This window comes from Battus philenor, unplaced genomic scaffold (genome assembly GCF_028537555.1).
Source record: "Battus philenor isolate CCGP_79_NKW_IND1 unplaced genomic scaffold, ilBatPhil1.0.hap1 SCAF_28, whole genome shotgun sequence".
Classification (NCBI taxonomy): domain Eukaryota; kingdom Metazoa; phylum Arthropoda; class Insecta; order Lepidoptera; family Papilionidae; genus Battus; species Battus philenor.
The window spans coordinates 896002-920517 of record NW_027181691.1 but is presented as its reverse complement, the minus strand read 5'-3'; the positions used below and the strand labels follow the sequence as shown (position 1 = coordinate 920517).

General features: G+C 33.8%; 2 protein-coding genes across 3 annotated transcripts in view; one reads left to right on the top strand and one right to left on the bottom strand.

Annotated features, from left to right (window-relative positions):
• Positions 1-3823: 3823 nt before the first annotated feature.
• LOC137925904 (uncharacterized) lies at positions 3824-10881 on the bottom strand. The gene is made up of 6 exons (XM_068769383.1): positions 9485-10881; positions 8303-8432; positions 6866-7079; positions 5945-6342; positions 5157-5255; positions 3824-3920 (listed from the first exon to the last, which is right to left on the bottom strand). Exons 1-6 carry the CDS (start codon positions 10789-10791, stop codon positions 3858-3860), a joined length of 2211 nt encoding a protein of 736 aa, XP_068625484.1. The 5' UTR covers positions 10792-10881; the 3' UTR covers positions 3824-3857.
• An 801-nt stretch (positions 10882-11682) lies between these two features.
• The window catches only part of LOC137925866 (uncharacterized), a 34002-nt gene continuing 21168 nt past the window's right edge, over positions 11683-24516 (top strand). For both annotated transcript variants that reach the window (XM_068769336.1, XM_068769335.1), the window contains exon 1: positions 11683-11822. The gene's annotated coding sequence lies outside the window, so the exon portion shown is untranslated. The remainder of the gene's footprint in view (positions 11823-24516) is intronic.

The following is a 24516-nucleotide window of genomic DNA, read 5'->3' as shown; positions in this document are numbered from 1 at the left end:
GCTGCGTGTTCATGTATGTTAGTTAGCTAAACAAATTAATATCCAATTACGACGTTTCGGAATTGAGACGGGTAAGTTTCTGTACCGCAATGTTTGAAGACGAAGGTGTGTTATCGGTGATGACATATCTGAGACGTGGTTTCCTATGATGGGCCTCGTAAGACTATAGGTTATATAGAGTGCAATGGTATGGTGCGATTCGCACCAAGATAGTAAGAAAAGGACCAATATTTAGCCACTTCCGCACATGCAGTGGTAGTCATGCAATAAAATGCACCGCCCGCCAGCCCACTGATAAATGCGTATGCGGCAAACAATGCGAACTACATAACTGCCACCGTCAAATCACTCTACACGTATTTCACCCCTCCACGGGGCATCTTCAGGAGTTAAATTCCTTACTTAGGGTGGACTTCCGCGAGGTAACGCCTGATTCCATTAAATATTTAGAACCAAGGTAATCTACATAGCTCGAAGAATTGCTCGTCTGAATTGGCATTAAGCGGAGCACTGCTCGTAGAACTAATGGCTGCCGGGGCCAGAGGATTCTCAAGTGGCGACCACGAGCTGGTAGATGCGGCGTGATAGTTAAGATCACGGGAAGTTCCTGAATGCTGGCAGCGCAGGTCCTCCGGTCATCCTAGTGTTTTTTGGAAACATATGCCTTGCAGTGGAAGAAGTTTCTGTGCACTTATTGTTTTTTTTATGGCCCCCGCTATTGGGTAACTCTCCTTCCACCCCCTATTTAATTGGGAACACGGTTTTGTAATTCTTAATAAATTTTTTTCACTAGAATTTATATTTTCGTTCTCGTCTTCCATAGTACACAATATATTTTATCCTCCTTCTATCATTCTACAATTCCATCTTCCTTTCTCAATCACTACATTCCTTTCGTACATCCTCAAATACTTCAGTTATCCATTTCTACAGTATCACAGTTTTAATTGGTTTAATTATTTTCTCGTGTACATCAATTTTGTCACGGATTTATTTTACAATTGTTTTTTATTAATATCAATGAATCTATTTTAATAACTTTACAATGTTTTATCCACCTATGTTTTGTTCCTTTCTATTGTGCACCTATTGTTACAAACTATTTAGCTATTTCACTGTGTTAAATATTCCGCATGACATTCAAAGATTCCAAATCATACGAAACACATTTACGGGTGCGCCGTACGCATAGACGTTCTATATCCTAAATTAAATAAAAATACATGTGTGAAGTAAACTGTGTGGTTGTTCCATACGGAACAATATTGCCAAATGTCTATATTATCATTGCATTTAATGTATTTGAAGTTTTGCTGCAAGCCGATTTAGGTTTTGTACAGCTTTATCCAAATTAAGTCCGCGGAATAAAAATTTACGCTGGTTGATCGTACCACAGTTATAACGAAAATGCAGGCACGAAGTGGGATTATACCAGTGTAGGTGTATAGTGTAGTGAATGAGGTATAGTGTAAGTTGTGCGAGGCGTGGACTACTCGGCGGTCGGGAGCGACAGGGGTTTCTCCAGACCGCCCTCGCTTGAACGCGGGTTGGGCGGACGCGGTCGCCGAGTCATGAGTATAAGTGTGATGAGTGTTCCTTGCATCGAGTCGGACCAGGCTCGATGTGAGGCATTTGTATTGTCAAAGTTACATGGCTATTTATAGATTTACGGAAATTATGTCATGGGTAACTTCTACAGCCTCCTGCAGCTGAGAAAGAAAAGGACCAATATTTAGCCACTTCCGAACATGCAGTGGTAGTCGTGCAACAAAGTGCACCGCCCGCCAGCCCGCTGATAAATGCGTATGCGGCAAACAATGCGCATTACACAACCGCCACCGTCAAATCACTCAACACGTGATTCACCCCTCCACGGAGCATCTTCAGGAGTTATGTTACACCGATTAGTGCCAAACACAGAGAGTTGGAAGTAGCTGCATATTGGTCCTTTTCTTACTTAGGATGGACTTCCGTAAGGTAACGCCTGATTCCATTAAATGCTGCTGCAGCTGAGTTAGTCTGTAGATAAAATGTCTGCATATCACTGCGCACTACAAAACCGTATATTGTTTCTATTGATGTTAATATTTTCCCAGGAGCTTTTTAACAGCTTCGTCTATAAATAAGGCCTAAGCTTGAATATACACCAGGAGTGGCCAAGGCTTTTCTCAAATAATGATTCTTCCCATTTCCACTTCGTAAGTTACTCTAAGCTCTCCATACACGGGACAGCAAGTAATTGCCTGCACCACATTCTGGCCCACCGCTGGGTCACAGATGCACCCTTTGAGCTTAAACCTATATAGGTACTGTGTGTATATATTATACACGTCACTTTTGAAAAAAAAAACTGTGAAACTGTACTTTGGCCGTATACTGTTTTGTCTATGTCAGGGGTGGTCAAGCTCTGACAGTGTCAGCCATTATTCGAAACTTAAAAATTTTTGCGGGTAATTGAATACGTATTTAAAACACGCATAAGAATGTTTTTTTTACAAAAATCATATTTATTGCAATTATTTATACAGTACAAAATATGTGTGTTGAAGTTAGATAGGCACACGTATATGACAGCACTTCTAATAATACTTAAAATGCCAGTTAGTTAATTATGATCGGTGTTTTGATTTTGCTAGTTTTATAGTGGAATAATAATAATTATTATTCAATTATTCACGCCTGTAATTTGTTTCGATTGCCCAGCAATCAATCAATTGGAGTCAAAAATAATCGTTTAGAGCCGCAAGTGTTTTGCGGGCCGCGGTTTGGCCACCCCTGACTTAAACATTCACCCCTTTTAAATCTTTCATACTTGTAACTTATCATTTTGTATGTGTAAATATAGTGACACATATATAAATATAGTGTACATATATATATATATATATGTATATATATATATATATATATTTATATATATATATATATATATATATATATATATATATATATATATATATATATGTATATTTATATATAATTTCTTCAATATTTAAAATCTATGTAGCCTATATATAGATTTAAATATTAATTTGACGATCAATCGGTGCCAAAAATAATTATTCAGAGACGCATGTGGTTCGCGAGCCGCAGTTTGGCCACCCCTGATATACACACTTCTACTTCGGACTTTGTCAAAGATCTGTCGATCCTAGAAAGAATCTCACAAAGTCAACTTGTTGGGGTCATTACAAAAATATTTTTTCTCTATTTATCACTGAATTAAAAAGGTGATGACAACCATTACATACAACTAAAAACACACAAGAACAATGTTTCACTACCTTTTTTTGTGAAATTCCTCTTTAAGCGTTTCTAAAATTCCTAAGCATCCACTATTCAGTTCTCGGCGATTAATATTGCACTTCGACTTTTGGAAAGAGACAGTCGGTTAATTTCGGCTTGGTAGAGCGCTATCTCTGTCCCACACTACCTATGTTTCGTTTTATCAGTCGTATATCGTGCGACAGAGAACGCTCTACGAAGCTGAAATTAGCCGATTGTCTCTTTCCAAAGGTCTATGTGCAATATTTATTGCCGGGTATTATGCATGGTTTTTTTTTTAAATCGAAAAAGGTTAAAGGCGACTGGAGTCCATTCTTAAATTCGAGACTTGGGTCACACATTGGAAAACACTGGCCTTAAACTACCCACAAATAAGGCCTCTTTTTGTGATCATATTCACAAAGGTCTTTAAGCAGTGAATTTAAAGTAATATTTATAAATCTAAGATCATTCTTTAATTAAAACAGCAAAATCTTTTGAATAAAAGACAAATTAAAAGGATTTTTTTATTATTGAAATTAAAATACAATAGAATAGAACCAAATGATTCAAATACATTAAAAATAATTACACTATTTTGTTAAAATCTCACTGAGCGCCTTTCTCTTTTTTTGACCCTTGTTGAACTTGTTTTTCTGAAAGAATAACATACAAAATTAATTTAGACAATTGACTCTTCTATATATATATAAAAAATTAATGTTTGTCTGCATGTCCTTTATAGGAACGTAAACTGTCTACTTGATCATGTGATAATCCTCTGTAAAGTTGTGCAAGAGCCTGTGAAAGTTTCAAAGTTGATTTAACAAATTTTCGACAGATGGCGCCATTGTCATTATAATGCATGTCATATATCGCCGTGACAGTTCATGATGATTTGAATTGTAAACAACGAACGAATGATGATGTTTCAAGTTTTGTGCGATGTAAGAATTTATGTTAAATGTGAAATTCATGACCGGCTCGAATAATTAAAAAATATAAATAACTTACATATGTTTTATAGTTAAATTCCATGCTGACAAAGTTGCCAAGCAAAGCTAGTGTTTAAAAATAATAAAAAAACAAATTGAATAAACAACACGCTGGATAATTTCTTCGAGTAAGACAAGGACAGATGACTTTAGTAAGGTCATCGAAGATTTTGTATTATCACCATCATCATTTCAGCCATTTTTTTGACCGGTCTCACACTCCTGCACAAAGCGTTTGCAGATTCCCTGAGTTTGAAGTGACAGGGCGCTGAGTGGGCCTAGACTAAGACAAACAAAACAAAACGTACGTAAACGTGTAAACACATCTTTACGTTAGTAGACGTCTTATGTCATCTGTCCTTTTTATTAGCGTTCACAAGTACGGTTAAAATAATCGATGAAAAAGGGACTAATATATAGCTACTTCTGCTATGCAGCAATAGTGACCACCAGGACTCGGTGTTTGGCACTGGTCAGTCTTACATCTCTTGAGGATGCCTCGTGGAGGAGTGATCACGTGTAGAGTAGATTAACGGTGGTAGTTGTGTTTCGCGTTGTTTGCCGCATGCGCATTTATCAGCGGGCTGGCGGGCGGTGCACTTCATTGCACGACTACTGCTGCATAGCGGAAGTAGCTATATATTAGTCCCTTTCTTAGTTAGGATGGACTTCCGCGAGGTAAGGCCTAATTCTATTAGAAGATAAACGCTATTATATCTCTGTAGAAACAATTGAAATATACATGCCAATTGAGTAAAATGATAAGAGATACACATCGCCTTACTAATGGGAGATAACAACTAAAGGAATAGATTGTAACATGTAATTAATGGTGGTAATAATATAAATAAAAACAATATGTATATATATACATTGTTAAATGCATATCAAACCAACCTTTTTTTTCTCCGCTGTGATCCCAACGAATTCTTTACGAGGCTTCTTGCCTGGCTGGTGAATCCTTTGAACTTTGTTAGGCGGTCCTTCAACCCCATCCTGGAGAAACAAATGTTTAATTTTTTAATTTTATGTTCTTTATTGTACATATTACAATACATTTAAATAGTTTCATACTAATAATTAAAAATAGTACAATGGACGGTCTTATCACACGAGGCAATCTCTTACAGACAACTATAGTATGAAAACAGTAGAAGTATAAATAATGGGTAGTTAATGTGAACATATAGACAAAAATACATACAGACACATGTATGTAGTAAATATACTTACAATAAATAAGGTATATACATATTATAAATATAATACAATGATAAATATAAACATCTGATTTGAATCGCACTTGGCTCAGATAGAATAAAGAAACAGAAAAAAAAAGAAATAAATAATCATAGGTCTAGTAAATAGTTCTTAATCATTTTCTTAAAAATAGGTAGTGAATTAGCATGTCTTATATTCAGCGGTAAATCATTCCACAATCGAATGGCCTGTGTGGTAAAAGATTTGGCCATAAACAAAGAAGAATGTGTCGGTATTTTTAAACTCAGATTATCTGATGATCTCAAGACCTTTGATGTGTATCAAGAAATTGAAACCTTGATTTGAAATAAGAGGTAGTGAGCGGGTTGAAAAGAATATTTTAGAGTAAATAGTAACCAAATTAGTTTAACATGAAGTTGGGAATCATGATCATATTTTATATAATCATTGCCAAAATTAAATACCTGTGTTTTCCTTTTATTCATAAGTCTCCGCATTGCTCCATCAGCTTTGCTGTCGTTAAAGTTCCCCCTGCCAACCTGTCTATCGTCTCTGTTTCCAAATTGATTTCTCCCTTGAACATTTCCACCTCTATAGTTGCCCTGGTTGTTTCCTCTACCGAAATTCCCCTGCGCACCTCCTCTAGAGTAGTCCCTCTGTGTATTTCCTCTTCCATAATTCCTCTGAATACCTCTGCTGAAACTTCTCTGAGCCCCGCGATTGTCCTGCTGTTTTTGTTTGTGGGTCGCTTGAGAACATCTCTTCACTCGCAGGATCCTGTTCTTAACAGTCAACTCCTCTTCTGATAGAGCCAGAGCTAATTCGACTGCATCCTTTGATTTAAAATTGACATATCCGAAACCTGTAAAGGAAATTTTTGATAATTTTGACTTTTGTTTGAATCATGTATTTTGTATTTTTTATATTATTTCTTAATACTTTTCTGGAATCCTATTGCAAAAGAGTATACCAGGGGTGGCCAACCTGGGGCCCGCGAGCCACGTGCGGCTTTGTGTTAAATTATTTGTGGTTCCCATTTAAGTCTTATATAAAAGGGAACTATTTTCCTTGCAGTGTGCGTCTATCGACTAACATGACCAAAAAAAATTATCGTGCCTCGTGTGTTTCATGGTGTCTTTTAAATTATAAACAACAAATTTAAAGAACTGAGTGTAAATATGTAACAAATACATAACTTTTAAAGCTATAAATAATAATATCAAACATAGTTTTTGTGTTTTTGCAGAATATATACAAAAGAGGCTTAAAAAAATTTAAGAATGTCCTGGAATATTCAAGAGCATTATCACCCCTGGCATGTACATTGCTTTCAAAAAGGTTTACTATATGAACTAACTTGAATCTTAATAATGTATATTAATCACCTTTTCCCGCATTAGTTTTCTTATCTCTGATAATCCTGACTGAGTCTATCTCTCCACACTGCTGGAACTTCTGCTGTAGAGCTTCATCCTCCATAGCAAAGGGCAGGTTGCCAATAAAAACTGAGCATTTTGGGTCATGTTCTGATCCAGTGCAGTCACTTCTGGTCACTCTCAAATGGTGGTCGTTCAACACTGTTCCATTTTCAGCTAACGCCTGAAATTTCACATAATTTCATAAGTTTATATATGGATTAATGATATACAAATTTCATGCACTATTTGAAAAGATAATATATCTCCAACATGAAGTTTTCTATTACTATTTACAAAATCAGTTTTCTATTCATTACCATTTACAAAATCAAATAGGTAGTACGTTATCTCTGTTGCACGAAATACAACGACTGACAAAACGTGACATAGGTAATGTGGGACAGAGATAGCGCTCTACGAAGCCGAAATTAGCCGATTGTCTCTTTCCAAAGGTCAATGTGCTATATTTATCGCCAGGTACTGTACTTGCTACTTATCTTCTAGGATGAAGTTAATACTATTAACCCTGGGCGCTTTTACAGCTTCGACAGAATCAAGTTCAGAAAACAAAGGGTCCATTGGACTATTCAAAATTAAAACTAGGTCATTGTATTTCAGTTTGCATAATGTCGAAGGTATCAGTCTTACAGGAATATTGTTACCTTTACCGAACAGAGCTTTTTATATCCATCTGATGTATAAGGCATATTGTATTTGACTTTGAAGAACAGTCTACCATCATGTACAGCATTTAAGAAATTAGGATTACTATATATTAAAATTAATTACTGTTTTCTGTCTCTGCGGACTTGACTGGACATATGTTATTTGCTAACAAATCACCAATACATTCACCCCTTTTAAGCTTTTACTCTTCTACTCTTTTTCAGCCAATGGATGTCCACTGCATAGTCCTCCCTCAAAGGTCGCCACGATGACCGGTCCTGTGCTGCTCCCGTACTTAACTATGTTGTGAGTCTACCTATTGGGTCCCCCCTGGAGAACTTTGAGAACCTTTCGGCTCTAACTGCCCACTGTCACTTCAGACAACCAATTATTCGTACTATATCAGTGATCTTGGTTCTTTTGCAGATATCTCAGATAATTATGATTCGATCTTGCGGTATTTTGGACCAGAGGGTTTCGGGGTTACCCAAATTCTGCTGCCCATTTGAGTTGAAATCGGCAAGTGATCTCTTTCTCGAAATTGGACTTACCAAGCTAGATGTTTTGTTCCAACATTTACATCTATTTCCTATCACCCTGTGTAGGTTTGCTTAAATCACTAGAAGTATGAAATAGTCATTTTATTTCAATATTAGCTTCATTCATCTTAATCACATCACAATCACACTCCGTGAACAAACATTTAATTTAAAAAAATAACTTAACAATTTCTCTTACCTCATTAACAGATGATGGATCCCGGAATTTAACATATACATTGACTGTGGAACGGTCCGGATGCAGTTCATTCTTGATTACGGCCAACTTCGGCGTCACTCTACCGTCTTTCACTGGAACGGTGCGGATTCTGAAATTTTAGATGTACCACTTGGTTATAACACATAATTTTTTATACAAAAACTTTTCATTTTGTCTTGTCTCAGCAGACTGCTTTTTGCAATGAAACAAAAATGCTTATCACTCCCAACTCGTTGTATAATCCCAGCAGACAATTATCCTCAGTGATTTCAAGAAGGCCCTTCTGTGATCCAATTTGTGTTGCCGTGTGTAGATCAGACTTAGCAGAAAGTGGACAGACATTCTTAATTCAAAAATATATGTTAGGCTAAGTTTGTTTTATCAAATGATGGAATAAGTAGTGTTAATATCATAGTCATTATAAATTATATTGTCAAAATTTCACTTGATATTCCTTATATAATACATTTAAAATATATAGTTATATGTCTTCAAAAGAGTCTTACCTAGATAGCATATTCATTATTTTACTATGTATATCAAATATCTATAAATGCTATGCTGTATGATTATTAAGGGGGCGGAATTTCATTATAAAGGGGGTGACAATTTTATTATAAGGGGAGGCAATTTGATTATTAATGGGAGGATTTTGAGATTATTAAGGAGGATTTGATCATTATGGGGGAGGAAATTTGATGACTGGGGGGGGGGGCATTCTAAACTGGATTCCAAAATTTAACATCTCTAGAAGTTTAACATTTTCCCAAAAGCAAATACTTAAATAATTTCAATTAATAATAATTCTCCTCATAGAGAGACCAGAACTACTCTGACAAGCATAAATATAATATAAAGCATATATGTGCATAAATTATAAGAAGAAGAATTTTAGAAAGGCTACGGTGGGGCATGGCACCATGAAAGTTAAGAAACACAGTGCTTTAAGATTTAGGTCCGTCAAATGATCAGCTCTGTTTTGAGGTTCTAAAGCGGCATTGGTGGAATCTTTTAAAAATTATATTTGGTGTGGAGAGGAGTTTGGTCAGAGGTGAATGACCATATTTCAGTAAGACATTGATTTATGGTGCACTCTAAATATAGTTAACAGTAATTTAGTAATGTCTAGAATTTTTAAAATGTCTAGTTAAAGAATTTTACCTGACGGTATCAATCTGCCCGTATTTACTGAAAATTTTTTTAATCTCCTTCTTGCATTTTGCACTAAATGGAACATTACCAACAAAGAGTGTTCTCTTTATTTCTTCTTCTGTATTCAGTAATGGCTCATTAATTTTTTTAACTACCTCCTTCTTTTCTGGAACTTTCTCTTTTGCTTCTTCATCTGAGCTTTCTTCTGCTGGCCCCGTGTCTAGAACTTCTTTATTGTTCTGTTCATTTTCAGATTCAATGTCATTGTCTGAATCATGTTCCGAATCAGTATCTTTTTCAGTTATTGCATTTGGATTAACAAATGTGTGATTCTTTTTCTTCTTTGATGTATCTTTATTTTCTTTAATTTCAGTTTCCTGATCACTATTTTCTTCTGTATTTTCATTGTTAATACCAGAATCTTTTTTATTTTTCCTCTTTCTCTTCTTCTTATTTATTATCTGTTCAATTTTCATATCTTCATTATCATTTATATTATCATTACCTTCATTTTGACTATATTCATCATTAACAGATTTTGTTTTCGATTTATTTTTTTTGGTAGTACCTTTTTCATCAGGTACATTAAGGTTTTGCAAATTTTTAAGTTTGTTTTTCTTTTTAGGACTTGTCTGCACATTCATTACTTGACTAGAAACATTTTCTTTTTCATTTTTTGACTTTTCATTGCTGGCATTATCTAATTTAGTCTTTTGCTTTTTTACTTTTTTAGGTGATGGGTTAACTAAATTACCTTTGTCATTAGAGATAATATTATCTTCATGGCTGGTTTTACTTTCATTGCTTACTGGTATGTTATGGTCTTCAAGATTTTCTGACACAACAATCGAATTTTTCTTTTTCTTTTTAGGCGTATTTTTATTTTGAATTTGGGTATTCATTGATATACCTACAGATTCTTCTACAATATTTGACGATTCTTTAACTTTCAAATTTTTATTTTTAGGCGACTTTGGACTTACAGAATCAACATTTCCATCGAGATCATCTTTCAAATGTTTTTTCACTTTATCCGCTTTCGGACTTTTAGTGTTTTGAGTACCCTCGCCGTCGTTAGCCAGGTCTTCTTCGGGGTTCTGAAATATCCTTTTAGGAGATTTTTTTACAATAGCCTTCTTCTTCTGCTGTGTGGGTGATAGAAAAATGGACCGGTCTTCTACCATTTCACTTTTTGGAGTCACATTTGGGGACGGTTGGTGTTTAGTCGGTGTAAGTGCTCTCCTGAGAAGTTTTGGACGATTGGGTGTAACGTTGCCAGATACTAGAGCTGCGACACTACCCACCACGTACTCCATAGTGCTTATTTCAATTGTGCGAATTTTATAAATTTATATTCAACGCACATGGCACGAGTTTGACAGGTGACATTACTATGTCAGAATCAGTCGGAATCTATTGGCTTTGTTTACTGTTGTTCTATAGAGTATCGATGTGATTTATAGGCGATGATAATGTCAATGACATAAAATAAAGAAAGAAAAAAATATTTTTCTGTTAATTCTTAACTATCGCAAATACCTAGTATATCATAAACACTTACATTATTATTGCACGTAAAAATATTTCTCATCATTTAGTTTTAAACGATATTCTTTCAAAAGACTTTATTTATTATTAGATGAAGTAACCATTGCTACTAAATTTTTATAAGAAGTAATGTTTCCTTAACTTTTTCAATCTATGGCGAAAATATTTAAAAATAATTTATTTAGCAGCAGCTTGAAATTTTTTTAATTAATTCCTTACCAATACTTATTTTTTATACATAATACGCACATTTATGTTATTTAAAAATACATTTTGTCACGTTTGTATTGAGGTATAAAATACATTATTAATTAAGATTATCGTTTCAATGTACACGAAAACTTTAAACAACCGTTGCTAAAAATAAATAAACATGGTTACTTAGTCACAGTTTTCAAAGACTAGTCATTTTCTTAAAAAATAATTTTATTTCTAATGTTTATATTTTTTACATATTAAGTATTGGTTAAATACATTTTTTGGCTACCGTACGTTAAAATTTAATTACTTAGAATAATAAATAAGTGATTAAATCTAATAACTGCTTATTACTAATTACTGTAAAAAATGTGTCATGTATAAATTAAGTAGCTAAAACTATCTTAGCAATGTAATAATTTTCGATGGTTAAAGAAAGTTATTCAAATGGTAACATTGTACTCCTCGCGCCGCGGCGAAACTAGGAACTCACGACGCTTAGTCGATATTTTATTTTAGTGTTTAATTATTTGTTGTTAATTTTGGTGACAATTTTTAGTGTGCTGTTAATAATTGTAAGTGAATTTGGAATCCGTGAAAAGTGAGTACATATTTTTTTTAATTGGATTCTGATAAAAATGGTTCGCGCGCCATGTTATGCCGCCCGCCATTCTTTGGTTTGTGTATTGTTTTAGGGTACAGATTCGTTCAAATGTTTGTTTAATCAACTCTCTTGTTTATTTATTTATATATTCATGTTCAATTTCAGTTTATAAACAATAATGTATGTCTTATAAGACTTAGTAATGCTGTTTCATAGGTTAGAATTTATTTAAGCGGTCTTCTCAAATTTCATTACTGAAATTGTTTAACGATTACTTAGAAACGTTGATTGTTTTGTCTGTCGACTTTATTAAGGCACATTGTATATCAATTTTAATATTTCACCTGAAACGTTTTAAATCGCAACTAAGGAAGTGTTTCGTTTTCGCATATTTTACAATACTGACCTTGTCTAGATATTTTGCTTACGAAATTCCAGTTCTGATAAATCGTCTTTAACTTTAAAATATAAACTAATTTGTAATCAAATTAAATTAGTGTTATTTCCTTAGAATGCCATTTGGACATTGTTGATAATATTTTCTTGCAAATTTGTCGAATTAAATAAGCTTTTAATGAACACTTATTAACAATATAACACACACACACATATATATATATATATATACACACATATATATATATACATATATATATATACATATATATATACATATATATGTACATATACATATATATACATATATATATACATATATATATATACATATATATATACATATATATGTACATATACATATATATACATATATATATACATATATATATATATATATATATATATACATATATACATATGTACGATGTTGAGAGACCTGATATTTTGCGTAAACATACAATGTATTCATTTATTTATTATGTTCCCAGATACATCAGTTTTACGAAAGTTTAAAAATTACAGATGAATATTGGACTGGACATACCAATCTAGTCTTAGTTGTATAACTATGATAGTTATTTTGAAAACATCACTAGATTTAGTCACAAATGTTTCCAAAAATAACCAAACAGATAAATTTCGCATGAAAAATTATTATCACAGATTAGATAATACATTGTAAACAATGTTTTTCGGCTAAGAAATTATGAAGGAAGTTTTTTTTAATTTTAGGATAACTTAAAAAAGAGAATCAACAGATAATTAGATTCATATAAATTATTAGTGGTTTTACTTATTTACATCTTATTGATGATCTATGACATACATTTAAATTTCTGATTAATTGCATTCTTAACAATAGTAATGCCATTAACTGTAATGCATTTGCATGCCTGCAGGTTTACTGTGTTTGAGAACATTAAAACGAAATTTATGTAAAAATGTTAAACCAAGAACTCTTTCCGTGCCAAAGCAATTTTGAAAGATTTTTTGTTCATACCGCAAAACTAAAAAACGTCATTTAAGATGTCTGCTTCACACTTATTAAGAACTTCAAAGCTATAATTAGCGAGTAAAAGTTATAAATTTTAATATGCCAAGGTTGGATCCGGATTTCCCCTTGGTTCACCTATGATCCATCCTGCCGTCCCAAGCCGTATACACAAAACATCAACACTACACAGTTCTACTTGGGTAGTGCGCTTTACTACTTGCAAATGACTTTGTGCAACTGGAATCTACCGGTCCAGCTTTAGTTTATTTTTATTTTTAAAGTTCATGGACCTTTCTGCTCAAAACATTTGATTAATCAATTTAACATCATATAATTTTTTTGGTTAATAAATATTGACACAGAGTGACTTGAAGTTTATTTATTTATCAAATTATGTTAAGTTTTTTTCTTAAGTAATACAACTCTCAAATTATAGCCTTGTATATAAGAGATATATACATACATATATATATATACATGAGTACTGGATATACATGCGTTTAACCATTTTGCTTTTACATAAAGTATTTATGTGGTTAGATAGGGGGGTGTAAGAATTTTAGAAAGGCTAAGATGGCGCATGGCACATGAAAGGATGAAAAATATATAGATATATATTTTTAAAAGTATAGTATTTATATAAATACCATGTTTATATAACCAATTAACTTTTATATAACATATGCCCATTCATCACTGCACTACCATAGGTTGACCAGTAGAGAATGAAAAATTCCAATAACTTTTTACAAATTAATCTCTCTGAAATATGTAACATTGATATAAGGGGGATGGGAAATTAGTTGCTTTTTTTAAGTTAAATTCACACAACCACATTTTTAACAAGTTTTTATTTCTGATTAACAATATATTCACCTTGCATACAAATCAATGCCTGAGCGGTAACAAATCAATTGTTTTTTTTCGTAAAATTTGTTGAATGACATTACTTTCCAGTCACTCTTATATGTTTTTTACTTTTTACATGTGATAAATCAAATGCCTATAACTTCTAGCAGTCCAGTCTGTGAGGACAGATAGTAAACAATAATTAATTTTAATATAATCTAAAAATTTAAGTAATCTGAATTTTGAAAATGTATTTCTTACTATAAAATCATTATGATAATTATTTCTGAAGTCATTGACTTTTGGACAAATACGCTATTTATTCACCCATTTGATACTTTAACACTTACAACAGATCATAATGTATATAATGTTTGGGTGTGACTATATTATTAAAAGAGTGGGAAGGGAAAAAGCTTTTGTGATAAAGCTATAACAGCAGAGGAAGTGTGGCCCGGGTTCGCTGGTGCGTAGAACCTTCTCGCTTCACTGCCCGTGTGCTGTGACATGCTTGGATGGATCCTCTTGATGAAGTTATAAGTTTGACTCCCTAATTATTCCATAACCTGTCTTCAATATTTGAGTAGACATATAAGTAAATAAAATGAGGTAGTTCAAAAAAGTAAAGAAAATTTGTGAGAAACATATAAAAATACTTTAAATTTTAGTGTATGTTTATGTTATTAAAATAACTTCTTATTACTACATGCATATATACATATACCATAATTACATTATAAAATTTTTGTTTCTCTGTTTGTTTGTTCCGGATAATCTCTGAAATGGCTGGATTGATTTTGACCTAGGGCTACCTATATTCTAGAAAACTTCTATAAAGAAAAAACATTAAGTTTTTGTTGTTATATTCCATGTGGACAGAGTCCCAGGCACAGCTAGCATACAATGTGATGATTTATGTTTGTATGTATTAGGTGTGGGAAAAACTGTTTTTGCAATAAATATATTTGTAATATAATCTCTTTGGTACCTTTTGTGTCTGGCCGGAACAAACAATTCTGTAAAATTTTGTTTAAAGCTTATTTTTAATTGTTTTTAGTTCTGTTGAAATTAGCGTATATATTATAAAAATTCGTAATGTTTTAAAATTATATTTAAAAAAAATAATGCAAGTCGCAAGTGTAGACGTTGATGGACGTAATGCGGTGGTAAATTGTGATTTCTAAGATTCAACTTCCTTTGAATTCCTAGTTAGAGATAAAATTAAGTTTATTTAAAAAAGAATGGCTAGAGATAGGAAGTATTGACGATTTAAAAGTGCATGTAAATGCTTACTCGAATAAACATATTTCTAAATTTATATCCGGAACATAATAAGCTTACTGGATTGCGATACTTTATTTAAAAACAATGAAATCGAAATTTTTTTTTATGAGATTAATAACTGGTGATGAAAATTTGATTTAAAACGCCTTTTTAAAAAAATGTTTATTAATTAAACAATATAATAATAAGCTGTTATTTATAGAGATATGGCATTGAGGCACTGATACAGCTAATCTTATTTAGTTTAAACTATTTTTATTCCTCCCAACCTATTAGTTATGATGCTTCTTAACCCTTTCGTTACCAGCGCTGGAGTCAGCCGGCATATACCTTGTAATGTAGGTTGATGTGTAGATCCCTGTTTTAAGATTTATCACAGCCCAATATATATATATATATATATTGGGCTGTGATATATATATATATATATATATATATATATATATATATATATATATATATATATATATATATATATATATATATATTCGAACATCAGCCTACCACCTTGCAATGTGCACACTTCGCGGCGCACATGCCTATCACTACGACGGAAGGGACTGCGATAACGAAAGGGTTAAAAATAGAATATAAAGGGTGTCTATATAAATCAACGTTAAACTGAAATCGGAAGATAACATAGGTAGTCCTTTATTTATTTACACTATTGTGAATGGTAGATGATAATAAAAAAATAAACTATATGGAGGTACAAGAGGCTGTCATATCGCTCGAGGCGAGGTCTACCAGACAACCTTTGAAAGGAGATGAGAGAGGTCTTTACCTCTCTCATCTCTTCCAAAGGTACATGCACAGGGCAGCTACATGGTACGTACTACTATGGTACTATGTACTAGCAGGTACATGGGCAGCTTCGGCATACAAACATATATATTACTATACAAATATATATTTTTGTTGGAAAAAGTATTAGATAAATATGACATGCTACACAATATCCTATTTTAGAGCCCAAGCAAGTGCTCTTTAACCATCTTATTAAATGCTGACAGCGATTTAGCGCATCTTATTGGTTCTGGTAGCTCATTTCGTAACCTGACAGCGAGAACAGCAGAAGATTTCTCCATAAATATTTAATTTTTACTTCTCCGATTATCCAAGCAACTAATTCGGGTCATATCTCTTCAACGATCCTAGAATAAATTTAAGTGTACACGAAGGAAATCACTAAAATATTATTGAAATTATTGGTGACTAGAATGGCATATATTGTTTTAGTTTATTTAACAGATGGGTCTAGATATTGACAAGTTTTCTTTTAGACAATCAATTCCTTATAATAGAATTTAACGCAATTTGCATCTGTATACTTAACTGTTTCTCGTCACTTAACATAACTTAGCGTACAAATATGAACGGTTGGGACACTACTCAGTTATGCAAATATCTATTTTGAGTCTAGATTTCTCCGATACGGGCTAAGTTATGTTAGTAAATATAAGCGGTTATTCATTTAATATGTTTATTGTGATTGAAAATATATGTACAGTATCCGACGATAAATATTGCACGTTAAATTTTGGAAAGAGACAAGCCGCTAAATTCGGCTTTGTAGAGCGTTATCTCTGTCGCACGAAATACAAAGGCTGACGAAACTTCACATAGGTAGTGTGGGACAAAGATAGTGCTCTACGAATCCGAAGTTACCCGATTGTCTCTTTCTAAAGCTCGATCTACTATATTTATCGTCGGGTACTGTAATAGTTTTAAAGTTTTTTTGATGTGCTATACATTCATCCCTTTACAGTATGATTTCCTAACGTGGATCCCACAGGGAGGCAATTTGATTGTTATGGGGGGCAATTTGATTGTTAAGGGGTACAATTTGATTGTTAAGGGGGGCAATTTGATTGTTAAGGGGTACAATTTGATTGTTAAGGGGGGCAATTTGATTGTTAAGGGGGGCAATTCGAAAGTAAACTAGATACTAGTTAGAGCCTTTAGAAAGGCTGAGGTAGGGTATGACAAAAAAGGTTATAAAATACTGCATTACAGCTTTTTAAATATAATAATCTTATCTATAATTAATCATCCTATAGATTTTATAATTTCATTACAGTGGTAGTATATTTAAATGACATACGAGTGGAAATTATTAAAAAATCTCCACATAATTGAGATTATTGTTTGCCAAAAGATACTTTCTAGTTCCAAGGTCACGTATACACGGTTCTAAAATAGCATCTAATTGTCATGGGCAGTACGTACTTGTTACTTCCTGTACCTTTGTTAAGAAATATATTTATGCTAGCTCTGGCGTGGTTGGGTTTCCATTAGATTAATCGACGACATATATAGTCAAGTCGGTATATGCGGGAAACGCACGTCTGGACATCACGACGAACTTGGAGAAAGGCCTAAGCGTTGGTTTATCTATCTATCTTACTATATTTTAATTTTTATTTATTATAATAACTTTCTTTTTGCTAACTCTTATTATTACTTTTCTTATTTGCTTAGCAAAGCTTTGCTTAGAAAGAAAAAATAATTATATATAATTACATATCTAAAATAATAGTTTTATTTTTAAAGCATCAGGTAAAACAGATGACCTGTCTTTTATAATGTAGTTCTGCAATGAAATACAGTTCAGTGGCGATCTCTGAAGGTCTACGCCATACAGTCGTGATGAATTTATTTTTCAATACTTTATTTTTTTGTCATTTTCCGATACATTTTAAATTTCCTTCTGCCACAGAAAAAGTCCTTACTGTGGTAAATGAAAAAAGTAAGAAAGGGACCAATATTTAGCCACTTCCGCACATGCAGTAGTAGTCTTGCAACAAAGTGCACCACTCGCCAGCCCGCTGATAAATGCGAATGAGGCAAACAATGCGAATCACACAACCGCCACCACCAAATCACTCAACACGTGTTTCACCCCTTCACGGGGCATCTTCAGGAGTTATGTTACACTGATTAGTGCCAAACATCTATGTATGTAATATACGGTTGAAATCGCTGTCGCCTGTGAATGTATCCGAGGCGTAACATCGAGTTTAAGTCAATACGTCAAATTTAACTTGCAAATAGATAGCTGTCGCAGGCGCGACCGCGCACACGCCATACGTGTGGCTGTTTATGCTCGTACAAGAGATATGTTTAAAATGTTTCTCATGATGCAGCCCTGAGGTTTCCATAGGTATATTACCCAAAACTGGACAAAAGTATGAAGATTAGATTTAACTTTAGAAATTAATGTCGCGGTCGAATTCTGGAATGTGGAAATGTTTAGTTACACCGATAGATGAAATTAAGCCAAAATGGTTCATTTTCGTGGACCCTGCTTACGTATTGTTAGCCTATTTTTTTGTGGACCACTAAGGGTCCATCTGGACCACAGAAACTAATATATTATTTCACGTTCGGTTGATGAAGGCTTTTGAGGCCATGAGGTGTTTGCAGATGCTAACGGAATCCTATGGAATTTTTGCTTGGAAAATGAGGGTAGTTTATGTAAACTACCCTGGAACAATTTTGTTCCACATGTCTATGGTAAGCGAATTTGATCACTAACAAAACTAATCAATACAACAGTTTGATCAAATAATCTGTAGCGTTCAAGAAAGAACGCGTCGTATTATTGGCCACTATAACCACAATACACTTTTAAATAATTCTTGAGCGTTCGAATTCGATATTCGAATGTCGTTTTGAAATTGGACGCCGTTATTTTGCATTTGTGTTTGAAGTTATGCTGCTAGTTATTTAGGCTTTGTACCTCTTCAATCGAAATTTAGTTTTTGCCGATCTTTAGGAGTTGCTTATGCGGTGGGCGTCCATCAGCTGAAAAGAATATGATGAAGTTGAAGTAAATTTCAATACAGAGTTTCCACAAGTCGTCGCTATAGGTTTCTATCTGCAGCTACAGCAAAGTCTTCTTCTTCTTGAAGTGCCTCTCCAACTAGTGGAGGTTGGCTATCAGCTTCCTGCTCTCTTCCTTATTTTTGGTTCTGCGTAATAGCTCAGCAGCGCTGGCGATTCCGGTCCACTCTCTAATGTTACGAAGCCACGACTTCTTTCTCCTACCAACCTTCCTTTTACCAGCGACCTTTCCCATCATGTTAAGTTGAAGGAGATTGTATCGTTGGTGTCGAAGAACGTGTCCCAAGTAATAGTACAGCAAAGTACTGTCCTATATTTCGTGTGCGACTATACAATAGCACCACATCCCGTTTTAAAGCCTACAATGGAGTGGATTCGGCGCACAATGCAATGTGCAAGTGTTACTGCACTCGCTTCCTGTTGATTAGCAACGTGACGCTTGCGTCATAATGCACCACCAAATACACGTTATAGTATATAGTCAATATACAGGTGATTGGATATACATGTGAAAGCTTTAAAAGTGTGAATAAAGAACTTATTTGCTAGCAAAATGTAATCACCATGTATAAAGTGGTCACTCTGAAACACTATTATAATGCAACAGGGTGATTACTTCTGTCTGTACAAAGATAGACAGATTGTAAACTATAATTAATTTTAATATGCACTAATACGATTTTATTATATTATTATTGCGTTGTATTTTTAAATGGTTTTATTTAGTTCGACCCGTACGGAATTTGTTTATTTGGGTCAAAATTCGAAATTGAAATTTAAGCACCTTCCCGTTGTCAGATTGATCTGAAATTTGGTACACACATTTAATTTAGATGACAATACAATATAATAAAATCAATAACATTATAAATCTAAGATGGCCGCCGATACAAAATGGCGGATTACATATTTTTTCCTTAACCCCCTCAATATGGGTATCAAATGAAAGGGCTACACTAGTAAAACACGATGATTATGTCAAAATTTAATATTCAAGATGGACGCCGTTTCAATATGTGCGGACTAGGTATATATTTTTCCACAACCACCACAATATGGATATCAAAAAACCGTTTAACTTAAAAGTTTTTTAAAAGTATTTGTTGGATAGGATGTACCATACGTCAATAAAATGAAAATGAACTATACATTCATCCCTTTAACAGTTTGACCGGTAAGCGATGTAAAGGTGCAAGTGTTTCAGTGTGTTCTCTTTGCTCCAAGATGAAGGGATACCCGCGAAGTTACACACAACATATTTAAATTTATATGTTTACATCGCTGCTTAACCCTTTGAGGCACGGAATTTTAGAAAATAAAAATACCCATGTTGCACAGAAATTTTATTTCGTTCAAAATTGGTGTTATTATTAATAAGGAAATACAATGATTAAAAAAAAAAACTAAAATTTAATTTTGTTATTAACTACTAAAAATTTTTGGTCTCTTATATATCCAGCGCTATCGAGTATATTTTTAACAATTGCTAATGGTCTTGCCAATTATTTTAAATAATTAAAGTTAAGAAAAAAATTTATGAGCGCGCAACTATTCCAATATTTCCAGGTGGGTCGAGAAATGTCCCACCATGCGTTATTACGCATCAAAAAGGTGGGACATTTTTAATGTCAGCGATCCCCAAATGGTTAAAACCATCGTAAAGGACAATCGTACGAAAAGAACTATTAAAATTAATTTACAATAACTAAATGAAAGTGTTTTATTTGACATCAAGTCGAAACATGACCTGCAGTTCTAAGTTAAAAGTTAAAGTTAAAAGTAAGTTCTTGTAAGAATTGCTTTGTACTCAGACGATTAAAGATGAACCTGAACAGCTTACAAGCTACGGTTAATAATGACATGAATAATGATTCTACCAGTTCAGCGATCGCACGATATTGCAATAAAGCGCACATTATTTTAAACATGTGATATGCCATATATCGAGTTCACAATATACAATTATAGCTTGCTTATATAACAGGGGTAGTTAGACTTGATTTTATCGCGACCCGCAGTTAAATACGCATTTGAAAGTTTTGCATAAAAGTATTGTTACATAGCACGAGTTACAGAACCCTCTAAACAATAAACACTGAACCCTAGGATCAAGAAGTGCCGTGTGAATACGTGACTTAGAAGTTATATATAAATTTCTGTGCACGGTTCTCGAAAATTCTAACCGAGTACTATCTCGAATTTACTAGAACCTTATCCGTTGTATAAATAGGTGTACTCCCCATAACGACAGTTCAGTGTTGTTGTTAGTCATAAGATTAAGATCTACGATCAGTGATACAAAGTGACTATTTGGTTATTTGGACAGTGATATCTCGTGCGATTTGGAAACGAAGTTTGAACTAAGCGAAAGTATACTTTGTGTTAAAGTAGGGTGACCATCTGATTTGTTAATAAAGGATTCCTTGTGAACTAGTGGTGTTTCATTTCGAGACAGAACCCACAGTATTATATATGAACCGCTCAGAAGCCAATGAGGTTAAGTCCAAACACACAAAAATTGAGAAAATTAATGTTTTTTGATATATTAAAAAAATCTTGGTTTATTAATTTAATTAGAAAAGTGTATGAAGCCTTTTTACGAGGTGTAAACTCTGTATAAAAACAATTATGTACAGGATGTGTAAATAAACACGTAAGTAATTATTGAAATAATGACGGCATCTTAAAAATTTAAGGAACTGTACCTTTTGGCAGCGACCCATGCCATGCCATGAAAATGATAAGAAATTGATGTAGCGGTTACAATTGCTATGAATCTCTTGTTATTCAGTGTTACCAACAAATGCCGAAAGAAGATTAATTTTATTTTTATTTTAAAGTTTATGTCAAAAAATATTGATAAAAAGTGGACTTATTTACAATGGCTTTTGAAATTATTATACAAAATATTAAGAAGCTAGGGCGGTCTAACCCAGAAAAAAAGTAAGCAACGAGTAAATTTATTTCATAAAAATTTTCAAAAAAACAAAATATCCAAAAATGGATGTAATTGGATTGGGTTCTAAGCGGCCCTTGTAATTATATTTACAAAGTGTGAATTATGTATGATTGTACCCTGAAAATCCAAGCTATGACGCACTATTTATATAATATGAAACACATACGAAACGGTAATAATATTTTAAAATATATTACCAACGATGTAAAGCCTACTTAAGTAAATTTATCGAGGCCACAAATAATCCTTAAAAGGGTCGCTTGTGGCCAGCGACCCGCAAGTTGGTCCGCTCTGTCGTACAGCGTGAATCGGCGCAATGAGGACGACTAAGGTGTATTGGTTTCATATTACAACGAGTATACGGCAATGTACACGGTGTTACAATCTGTATGCGTTAATATATGTGTCCCACAAATCAACGTCAAGCCGAAATCGTGTGATTTGAAGCAACTGTGCGTGGCTTGAATAAGATGTATATACACATATATATATGTTTGTGAATATTGAATTAGAAATTTTATACATTTATGGAATAAAAATTCGCGGTAAAATGAAACTGAAAAAAAAATTGTAGTTATAATATAAAGGATGTCACAGGATGTTTAAAATTTATTCTGTTTATTGTGTTAGCCAGTTTGGCTTTACTTCGGTTTAAAGGATTCCTCTGTCACTTCGAACCGGCGGAATCTGGAAATGCCATTTGTAGATAAATGAATGTCCGAATCACCAAAAAAGGAAAATTCTTTTTTTCTATTACATTAAATTCTAGGTGCTGTATGAAGATTTATTTATACGGAATTGCGTGCGCAGATTTTTTTTCTTTGGGTTAAGTGACATTTTTACATTTAACCTCGTTATAAAATTAAAGTTACAGTTATAACAATCTATATATAATATATCTAGTTTATTTATATAATATAGTTTAATTTTAGTATTATTGTGTTGCGTATTGTTTTATTTTAACAATGACAAAGTAATCGAATTTGAAAATGAAAATGTCAATTAAAAACCGATTCAATCTGGTAGACCGATGCCGGAGGTAATCATGAATGTAGAGAGCTCCAAACAATGTCAAGACCGCACACAATTCAGATAAACCCACGTTGCCCCAATTGCGACAAGGATAACTGCTCACACTTAAGATGTATTTGTACACGTTGACGTAATGCATTAAAGCTGATCCTTGCAAACGTATCCAGAAGTTCAGCCAATCGGTATCAGCCTGTTTATTGATGGTTCTAACGAGCAATTCTTGGAGCTACGTTGGTGACCCAAGGTCTGCGGATCATCTCTCTTCTGATTCCATCCAGCAGCTTCCGTCTCACTTTAGCTAAATTTCACATCAACTATTCACTTCGGATAATAATGCTTTTACTAATGAAGACGTAACATAATAACCTAACCTAACCCAACCTAACCTAACCAAACCTAATAATTATTATTTTGTTCTTTATTTTACTGTCACCTATATTGCGATGAACGCATCCAGCGATTTTCCGCGACCTTATGTCGTCAGTCCAAGTATTGAAGTGTCTGTCTACCCACGCCGCGTCTGCCGTCTCGCGGTTGTTACTCTGGAACCTTTATATCCCAACGGTGGTCGATATCGATGTGCTGCACTAATCGAGCAATTATATAAGTTTTGTCAGTGACCTTGGATCTTCTATTTCTTCAGTTCTGTCATAACGTAAACAGATTGAAACATTTTAAGCGATTCAAAATGGAAAATGAATGAATATAGTATATTTAAGAAAAGGACCAATATTTAGCCACTTCCGCACATGCAGTGGTAGTCGTGCAATAAAGTGCCAGCAGCCCGCTGATAAATGCGTATGCGGTAAACAATGCGAATCACACAACCGCCACCGCCAAATTACTCAACACGTGTTTCACCCCTCCACGGGGCATCTTCAGGAGTTATGTTACACCGATTAGTGCCAAACACAGAGTCTACTTAGTAGTAGCTTATATAAGCTTTTCTTACTTAGGATGGATTTCCGCGAGGTAACTGATTCCATTAAATAAAACAATATATTTATTTAAGCTAGAGTTTTGAATGAAGGCCAAGTTACTTCAAAGCGATTGAGGCTCCGACGCGTCGTGCGATAAACCGGTTAGTTTTTTTTAAGCGGTCATATCCCATTACAGCAGACTACGGCACATGGTTTGGCCACGCACGAAATACAATATTTACAACGTAAAACTGTAGTATGAACGCGTCTAATATTACTACGGTTTTTGAGGGTATTTCAATATCCTGAGCCAAATGTCGCCTTAGTAAAAAAGAAAGCCACCAAACCTTTTTTTTCATGGTCGCCGCTTTTGGGGACCTCTCGTTCCCCTATCTCGTGTGGGACAGG